Source organism: Scleropages formosus, chromosome 17, assembly GCF_900964775.1.
Source record: "Scleropages formosus chromosome 17, fSclFor1.1, whole genome shotgun sequence".
NCBI classification, from domain to species: Eukaryota; Metazoa; Chordata; class Actinopteri; order Osteoglossiformes; family Osteoglossidae; genus Scleropages; species Scleropages formosus.
In genome coordinates this window covers 23,270,073-23,279,928 of record NC_041822.1, presented here as the reverse complement: position 1 = coordinate 23,279,928, position 9,856 = coordinate 23,270,073, and the positions used below count along the sequence as shown (strand labels likewise).

The 9,856-nt window shown below is 43.1% G+C and overlaps 1 protein-coding gene across 1 annotated transcript; it reads left to right on the top strand.

Annotated features, from left to right (window-relative positions):
• The first annotated feature begins 1,298 nt into the window (after window positions 1-1,298).
• gle1 (GLE1 RNA export mediator) lies at window positions 1,299-9,389 on the top strand. Its single transcript, XM_018731600.2, has 16 exons — window positions 1,299-1,514; window positions 2,558-2,788; window positions 3,189-3,332; window positions 3,896-4,044; window positions 4,148-4,208; window positions 4,329-4,583; window positions 4,739-4,964; window positions 5,534-5,646; window positions 5,741-5,810; window positions 5,897-6,039; window positions 6,122-6,312; window positions 6,456-6,585; window positions 6,983-7,087; window positions 7,186-7,268; window positions 7,807-7,870; window positions 8,076-9,389. The coding sequence occupies exons 1-16, from the start codon at window positions 1,416-1,418 to the stop codon at window positions 8,142-8,144; spliced, it is 2,133 nt and encodes a 710-aa protein (XP_018587116.1). The 5' UTR covers window positions 1,299-1,415; the 3' UTR covers window positions 8,145-9,389.
• Window positions 9,390-9,856: the final 467 nt, after the last annotated feature.

The window sequence follows — 9,856 nt, the reverse complement described above, 5'->3', positions numbered from 1 at the left end:
CACACATACAAGGAATTTGTCTTGGTGACAGAAACTTCCACAGCACAGACAGAATGACAGTGACAAGACAGATGAAAAGATAGAATATGTGAATAAAGGATAAAAATATAAAGTACACCATATACAAAAAAATAGTCACTAGACACATGTATATACAGGTATGTGCTATACAAATGCAAGGGAATGTGAGATATGATGTGATAAATAGATATTATAAATATTAATAGCGTGTATTGCACTGGTTTATTCTCTAGGGGAGGGATTTAGCTGTTCATGAGGTAGATGGCCTGAGGAAAGAAACTTTTCTTGTGCCTGGCTGTCCTGGTGCTCAGTGCTCTGTAGCTCCGGCCAGATGGCAAAGGTTCGAAGAGGAAGTGGCCTGGATGTGAGGGGTCTAGAATGATTTTGCTAGCCCTTTTACAGACTCTGGACGAGTGCAGTTCTTGGAGAGCTGGGGGGGGGGGGGGGGGGGTGCCAATGATTCTTCCAGCAGTCCGAACTAACTGCTGTAGTCTTCTGATGTCTGGTTTCGTAGCTGAGCCGAATTAGACAGTTATAGAAGCGCAGAGGAGAGACTCGATGACTGCAGAGTAGAATTGCATCAGTAGCTCCTGTGGCAGGTTGAACTTCCTCAGCTGGCGAAGGAAGTACAACCTCTGCTGGGCCTTCTTCACAATGGAGTCTATGTGGAACTCCCACTTCAGGTCCTGTGAGATGGTAGTGTGCAGGAACCTGAATGACTCCACTGTTGCCACAGTGCTGTTCATGATGGTGAGTGGGGATAATGCTGAGGTGTTTCTCCTAAAGTCCACAATCATCTCCACTGTTTTGAGCGTGTTCAGCTCCAGGTTGTTATGACTGACCAGACAGCCAGCTCTTGGACCTCCTGTCTGTAAGCAGACTCGTCACCATCCCGGATGAGGCCAACGAGTGTGGTGTCGTCTGCAAACTTCAGGAGTTTGACAGAGGGGTCTTTAGCGGTGCAAAAAATTTAATTATATATCATTTAATCATATTTCTCTCAAGGAATTTAAAGCATTGTGTATTGTAATCTTTATGCAATTTAACTGGTGGCATTAAAGCAATTTAAATAAATAATAATCGCAATGGCTGACCCTGAATCAGATTTTCTTATTAAATTATAATCACTCGGATTGGGAATGGGTGTAGATGAAGGTTTCTCGAAAGCGGAAGTCAACGTCGGACTCTGTTTGCAGTAACTCCTTACCGCTAGATTTGTGCTTCATTCGGCAGCGGAAGTCTCTGCCGGACATTTTTGGTTGTTGCACTTCATTAGTAGAAACTAGGCGTTTATTTTGGTTTCGGACTGCAGTTAAACAAACTTATGTTTGTTCCCTTGTCGTGTAAACGTACTTTGTTTGTTCCCATGTAAAGGTATTTTTTCCAGGTTAAAGATGCCTGCTCAAAGTCAGCGTTGGGACACTTTGGAAGCGTTAAAGAACTCGACGAAAGGAAGACTGAAGTACAATTCAGACATGGTTCAGAATTGTGAGGTAAAAATTTGTGGGACGAGATTTGCACTTAAACATGTCAAGAACTTATAAAAACGACCTGTACGGACTTAAATGTGCTTTAAGACGCTATTTTTGATATAAGCAGCGATGGTCACGGTGGTCGTACACGTCGCCGGTAGCTGCTGGGAGCGTTTGAATCATCATCATGATCATGATTGTGTGCTGGGATTACAGTTTATTTACCAACCCTGTGTTGGGCTTTCCTTCCATTTACCCTTGATTTATCCTCGATTTACCCTCACTGCTACTGGGTGCAGAGTACTCGCACATCCCATCAATCAATACACTGACACTCCAGTTAAGTTATTTCTTCAGTGCAAAAATGTGTAGCTTTTTTCAGACACTCTAGCATGTGAGATGTTTAAACACTGCATTCTTGTGATGTCAAACTGACTAAAGTTATCATAAGTTCTCTAAGTAACGAATTGTCCAGCTGGTAGTGTGTTGTGGTTAGACCTGCTCCCTTTGAACCTGAAGTTGCAGGTTCGAATCCCACCTCCAGCTGTAGTACCCTTGACAAGATACTTATCCTAAAGTGCTGTGGTAAAATTACCCTGCTGTAAAAATTGGTAAATTGCTGTACGTGGCTTAACATTTTTTGCTTTGGGGAAAAAAAAAAAGTCTGAAAAACCTGCTGTGACGCATTTCTAAATTTTAGTGTGCATGTATCTTTTTTTTTTTTTTTTTTTTTGGTTATTGTGGATTGTTGCTGTCAGTTCACTGATTTCTGGGAAAATTACATCTTACGAAGCTATCTGTGCCACAAAACAAGTGCTGTACTTTAATTTTGGTTTTATGTGAGTCTTATAATAAAGATTTTTAGCAGATCCCTTACCGAACACCTTGATTAGCTTTTGTGATCAACCCTCACACTTGGCGTAACTCATAGCATATGGCTTTTCGACTACAGATCAATATTTGTCATGTAAGTGCCTCTGAAATTCAACTGTTAATAGTGTGTGTGTATATGTATGCATGTGCTTTGTGCACCGTACCTTGTTAATAATTTTTCTTCTCCCCAGGACATTGTGTCAGGGTTTAACACACCACCCAGCCTTTCTCCCATGTCTGGGAGGATCTTAAAAAGGCTCAGTCCGCACTCCTTGTTGAAGCCTTGCTCGCTCGGTTCCTCTCCTCGTGACCCCAGCCCCGATATGGCGGATGGCCCTGTCATCTCTACTTCCACACCATCCAGCCCCCTGTCATGCCTCACTTCCCCACCACTGCCCCCTGCTCCTGAGGATGAAGAACAGGTGACTTGTCATTTTTTTAATTAAAAAAAAAAAAAGCCTTTTCCAGTTAAGTGCTCTTTTTCAAAATGACTTACAACTAATACTTTGTCAAATGTAATATACACCTTTTCTTTGATTCATTTAGCTGACATTTTTCTTTAAAGCGACTTGCAGTGTTATTCTACGTCCCATTATTTACGCATTTATACAGCTGGGTAGTCTTTTTTTTTACTCGAGCAATTTAGGGTAAATACATTGTTAAAGGGTATTAAGCTGGAAATGGGGATGAAACCCATGACCTTTGGCTCCAAAGGCAGCAACTCTAACCACTATGCTACCAGCTGTCCCTTGTAAAATACGTTAAAAGTCTGTAAAGGAAGTAATGAAAAATAGTCGTCGTCCATCTCTCCCTGGTCTCCAGCAAAAGACCAGTGCTGAGGAACTGGAGCACAGTCTTGCCCCAAGCCGAAGTCCGCCCCCTACGATCTCCCTGCTGTCTCCCAGGGCAACCCAGATGGCTGGGTGCATCTGCATCTGCGAGGAGCAGCACCGCGCCAAGGCCAAGGTCAGCCATGTGGGCCCTCCCCCACTGTTCCCTTTGTACCGGTGTCTTTTTTTTTTTTTTTTTTTTTTTAAAAAAAAAACTGAAGTGTCTCACTCTTTCAAAATAATTATCAGTTTGCTAGATATTTCTGTTTCAGTGTCCCATTTCTTCTTACTCCACATTGCAGACATAAAAATAAAAGTAACATAACAAATCAATATTTCCAGTAACCAGGGTCTTTAAGAAAGCTGAGTTTGCTTGAGTTGAAGGAGCATAGCAATAAAGCATCTTGTTTTGTAAAAACTGATTATAAACCCACGTTTGCGGCTGTGGACCGGAGACCAGTTTTGGCATGGTGTGCAGCAGAAAAGAGAGGAACCATTAATGGCCCTTGTTGTAACGTGAGCCGTGGGAGAAGCTTATGAATACTGAAAGTGTTGCCAAGAAAATTCCGCACTTGCAGAAGCAACCTTAGTTTTGTGCTTAATTTGCATCTGGAGCATCTTTGTCTTTGGTTGAACTGGAACTGCATTCAGCAAGATTCGGAAGCCAAATAAGTAGCTGCTGTCTTGTACCCCATGCAGGTGGAGCTAAATTTGAGGCAGGAGCTGAACGAGAAGATGGTGGCAGCGGTGGCCAGCCGGGAGTCGGAGCAGCTGAAGCGGTTTGAGGAGTTCATGGAGCTTAAGCAGAGACAGGAGGACCAGAGTCTGAGAGATATGATGGAGAGAGAGTAGGTTCTGTTGAAGGTCCCTGGACAGCACACTTTACAAATGATTCTTTCCATGGTTTGTGTGATGGGGGTGGCATGATTTTTGTGATTTCTCCCTCATCAGAACACAGGAAAGTATCGGGCGCCAGGAAAAACTGAAAGAGGAGCACAGACACAGGATGAAGGTTTGTTTCTTGTTGTTTGTGGGTTTCTTGCAGGCAACTTTGTGTCACCATGCTTTTTTTGTAAATTATTCTTGGCATTTTATTAGTTTTTGATGAAATTCTTGCTGTCTTCTTCACCAGATCCTCAATCTGCGTTTGCGGGAGGCAGAGCAACAGCGCCAGCGGGAGGCAGAACTTGAGCGGCAGCGGCAGGCAGAGGGCCGAGAGAGGCTGCGCAATCTCAACGCCATCCAGGAGGAGGTTCTACAGCTCAACCAGCTTCTAGAGCCTTCGACATCCAGCCAGGCCACTCCTGGCCTAGACCTGGTCTCTTACTGCATCCGGGGCAACCAGCTGTGCTCGCAGGTGTCAGAGGTGGTGCGCACTACAGCTGAGGTCAGCCTCATGGTGCTTCTGAAAGCTACAAACCAGATTCTGGAAATAAAATTTATAAGCAAATAAATGTTTCAGTCATGAGTACTTGAAGTCTTCACAAATGGCATGTTGAGCCATGCTGATCTCTGCCTGCGTTACTCATACCTCCATGGTAGGGTGAGTTCCCCAGCGTGGAGGATATGGCTGTGGCAGAGCGTGTGCTGCAGGATATGAGGATGCTTATCCAGGACATGCAGACCGAAGCCACCCAGGTACAGGAGAGGAGGAGGAAGCAGGACGAAGAGGAGGCACAACGCAGGCAGCAGGAACAGCTCCAGGCACAACAGGAAGAGCAGAAAAAGAGTGCAGCCATTTCCACCAAAGAAAAAGCAAGGAAACAAGGTGAGGAGCTTGGGGGACAAGCACATTTACATTTACATTTATTCACTTAGCAGACGCTTTTCTCCAAAGCGACTTACAATGGATACTATGTAGAGTTACCAGCCCACATACCTTATTCACCAAGGTAACTTACACTGCTAGATATAGCACATATGTGGAGAAATTCTGAGAAGTTGCCTTTGTCATTGATGTGGTACACAGAAGGTCAGTTTTGGCCCTGAAGTGGTGACATGTGTTCCCTCTGTCTCTCAGTGCTGCTGAATCCCTCCCAGCACTTGGGAGTCTCAAAGGCCATATTTTAGACCCATTTCTCTCTCGAGGTCTAAGAGTCCAAACACTGTCTGCTGTGATTCTGTTTGAATTTTACTTCTATAGGCAGCTATTTGAGACATGTGAACTAGCAAAATGGTATTGGACAAACAAGCTGTGTGCCGATAATCCAGTGTCTGTGTCTAAAGCTCTTCATCTGTTGTTGATGCACTTCTGTTTACTCAAGAGTTGTACGTCAAATCGTATGTGTCTGTTAAATGAACAAATTTTAAATGTAATCATCCAATAACATTTTTCAGGGCTGCAGACGAAAGCAGAGAGCATCACCCTCAAATGGTACAAGGAGCTCCAGAACTCAGCTGAACAATGCGCACAGGCAATTGAAGAACTTAGTAATGCGAAGGATCCCCAGGTGAGCTCAGAGCTAAAGATGTCTGCCCCCGTTGTCGTAAGATTTTTGCGTACAGAGAACGTTGAGTTAATCTTTCCCACTTGGTGTTCCAAAGACTAAAAAGCTGAAAATGGAACTTCAGAAGGCAGCTACCATCCCCGTTAGCCAGATATCCAGTATCTCAGGTGAGTTTGGTTATCCTGGACAGTCAGATGCAGTTTTAACTGAAAGACTTTTGACCAGTACTCTAGATAAAGTGTTCATATTGTAGGTTCCAAGCTGAAAGAGATCTTCGACAAGATTGACAAGCTGTTGTCTGGGAGATCTGTTCAGTCAGCGGGCAGGTCTGTCTCAGCATCCCAGCATCCAAAGGGGTTGGATTTTGTTGGTTACAAACTGGCAGAGAAGTTTGTGGTAAGTTCACTTTGTGGCATTTCATACCTCTGTAAAAGTCTGTCTTGATAGTAGAGTCGCTGAAATGTGGTTTTGTCCTCAGAAACAAGGCGAAGAGGAGGTTGCCTCACATCACGAGGCAGCGTTCCCCATTGCTGTGGTGGCCTCTGGGGTGTGGGAACTGCACCCCAAGGTAGGAGATCTCATCTTGGCCCATCTGCACAAGAAGTGCCCATACTCTGTTCCTTACTACCCAGCCATGAAAGATGGAACTTCTATGGAGGACTACCACAGGTAAGGACGCAGGAGAAATTTTTTTTTTTTCTTGGAAAGAGATTATTTACATGTTGCCATAATGTATAGGATTGCTGGGGTGAGTGGTTTCAGAAAATGGATTTCTGTCATGCATGTGGGGGAAAATGGCCTTTGTCTCTCAGGATTCTGGGATACCGTGTGGAAGAATCTGGAGTAGAGGCCCAGGACAGTTTCTTGAAAAGGATGTCAGGGATGATCCGCCTCTACGCTGCCATCATACAGCTCCGATGGCCCCACAGCAACAAGAAAGGGGTGGGTTATGGTAACTCTCTTCAAATTTGCTTGAAAGTTGGCTATAATAGGGGTTTGTTATGTGCCAGATCAATGGAGTAATCGGGTGGGGAAGGTTCGTGGCTCCTTGTAATTCTTCTTTCCCATACTTAGCCAAAATGTAACTAATAGGAATATAACAGCAAGAGAACTAACAATACAAGAAAGCAGGATCACAGTCTAATAGAAGCTGAAGACACCACATTGCAAGACCTGAGGGATCAAGACAAGCTTTCTCTTGTCCTGCCTCTGTCTGGACTTTTATGGAGTCTTTTTGGTCTGACTGCTCCCAACTGCAACTGCTTTAGCCTGCCTCACAGTTCAGTTTGATCCTATATTTCTAATGGTTTGTGGCTGTTTTTCTACCTCTCTCTTATAGGCAAATCCTCATGGCCTCAGCAATGGTTGGCGTTGGCTGGCGCAAATGCTCAACATGGAGCCTCTGGCAGATGTCACGGCCACCCTGCTCTTTGACTTCCTGGAGGTGGGTTCAATATCAGTGACTGAGAAGGCACTTCCCCCCGCCAAGGCTGGAATGACAGAATTTTGTGGTGTGTTTGGTCACTGCCTCCTCCCTTTCAGGTGTGTGGTCATGCTTTGATGAAGCAGTACCAAGGCCAGTTTTGGAAGCTCATTTTCCTCATCAAGGAAGACTACTTTCACAGGTACCTCATTAGTTTTCATAATTTTCAGTTTTATGTTAATTAGCTGCTGAATTTCTAATCCCAAGTTGATTTAACTTTATTTCAGGTTTATTTTGTTCAGTGCCATGCTCAGGCTTGCTTTAGGCCTCCATGTATAAGTGCCCATAAAGATCAAGCTAAGGTTCCTACTAGGAAAAATTTAAACGTGTAAAGGATTACACTTCGGAGCTTTTTCTCCCAAGAAATGTATGATTATTAACTAGTATTTAGCTGATAACTTTATTCAAGGGGAAATGCTAATGATATATTGTACTCCCTGTGATCATTCACACATTTATACATCAGAACAATGTAGCACGCTCACTTGCACACATTAGGATATTTGGGACACACACAAACTGGATATGTCAAGTAATCCTTTGCTAATGTATAAATGTAATCCTTTCTTGGTGCATTTAAGCTCTGGAACAAATGTCTGCGTACCTTAATTCTTACATTTTATCTTACTGTGAATAGTCAGTTTATTCTGACTGCTGTACAACTCCATCTGCCCTGTCAGGATTGAGGCTGTGTCCACCACAGGGCAGATGGGAGCTGTGATGAGACTGAAGCAGTTTCTGGAGGTGAGATGCAAGACCACCTGCCTCTCTTCTGTGACTGAAGTGATGGTTTGTTTCTGCTTTTAATGCTGAAGCTGTACACCTGCCTTCGCAGTGGTGTGGGGAATGTAGGGATTAGAGGACACACAAATGTACAACATGTTAGAATGGGTACAATCGTAAGTTCTCATAGCAGCGGTTATACTCGGGCCCTTATTTTTTCTTTTAGGACTCTTTGAGGCGCAGGGAGATCCCTCCACCCAAAGGTCAACTCAGCTCATCCTTCTGGAGGTCTTGAGCTCGTGAAGGAACAACAGAAAAGGACCCATAACAGAGGACTCATCTCAGCTGCAGAAGTGACACAATGGCTTTGCTTAGCTACTTGTCTGCTATGGCAGGGAATTTGCATCCAGAAGACAAATGCACTCAACTGGTGCATGGAATCCTGTGCTTGTTAGAGCTCTCATGCTTTGTTTTTTAAGTGGGTGCATTTGACAAGCATGTGACATCTTGAAAATATGTTCTCTTGTGTGAAATGTAATGTGAGTCAGCATGTGCTTGTGGGGGGGGAAATGAATTTTTGAATTTTACATGCAGTAGTCTTAAGATTAAAAAAAATTTTTAATCAACACTTTCAGAAACTGATGAAGGGGACTGCAGTTTGGGTCTGGAATAACATGAACCAAGAGGATGTCTAGTTTGAAATATGTTTGCATTGCATATTAAGGATTTGTGACATGCCATTAACTCTAAATAGTTTTATTTTAAAAAAAATCAATCCAGATATCATGAAACACAAGATTGTTTTATACTGTTTCTTCTTACTTGATGGAATGTACATTGTTTTGTCCTTTTCCTATGTAATATAGTTATTATGAAAAAATACTCTGCAATAGACATGTCCATCTTTTATAGTTTTGAGAATTTATTGCACTGGCCATGGAGAAATTTGATTTAAGATTTTGCTTTTATTTTTTTTTTTTGAGTAAAGTTAGGCTGAGCTACACTTGTATTTAAGTGCTGGATATAAAAATTGACCATCCACCTTAGGGTGGAACGTAAAGGACAGTCTTCTGTGTTACCAGCCGATGATGATGAATTGTTTTAATATGTAATAGTAAAACCAAAGAGTGGAAGTCATATTCTGCTGCAACCTGTCATTTTATTGGCTTTGTAAAATTTAAAACAAAATTGCACAGTGAGGAAGTATGGAAAGTGTCATATTAAATTTCAAAATCAAATTTACCATGCTGAGACTGCAGCTGAGGAATTGTTGCTTGATGTGATCCCCAAATGCAGATGATCAGCACTGTACCAGGTAGTCACCATGTTATGATGGGGATGATCAGTGGTGTAAGTTGTGATACCAGGGTATCTTTTAATATAGATAATCAGTGCTGGACTCTGTTGGTTGGCATATCTTAATGCAGATGATCAACGGACCCTGTTGCTTAACACAAGCCATGTGACCCAGGGCATCACAATGTAGGTGAACAGAATCACATATTTTAACCAACATGCAGTGCTTTGACTTCAGTAAACAGTGGTGAGAGATTTGGATAAATTAATACAAATTACAAAAAACTAACATTCATTAGAGTCTGGAGACATTCATTAGAGTCTGGAGACCCTGTGCTAAATACATCTTAGTAAGTAAAATCATAAGTCTTATCTAAATAAATTTGCAGAGCTGTTGTTGTTCACCATGCCATGGCATCAGTAAATCTTTGTTTATATGTTTGCTTTATAGATGACGCTTTGCATGACAGGTACAGTTTAAATAAACTACTGTTTGGGATGTGTATTGCTGCACAATGGGGTTATCTTTTAAAAAAATCTTATCTGCTACGCTCTCTCATCGCTCACGGACACCCGTCGGACCATTTCGGACGCGCTCGGGTGCGCGCTGCGGCTGATATGACGTCACCGCGACTCGAGGGGCTGGGCTTGGCTGGCTCGGCTGGGCGGGGCGCGCATGCGTGCCGGCATCTCGGCTGATCTGCTGCAGTC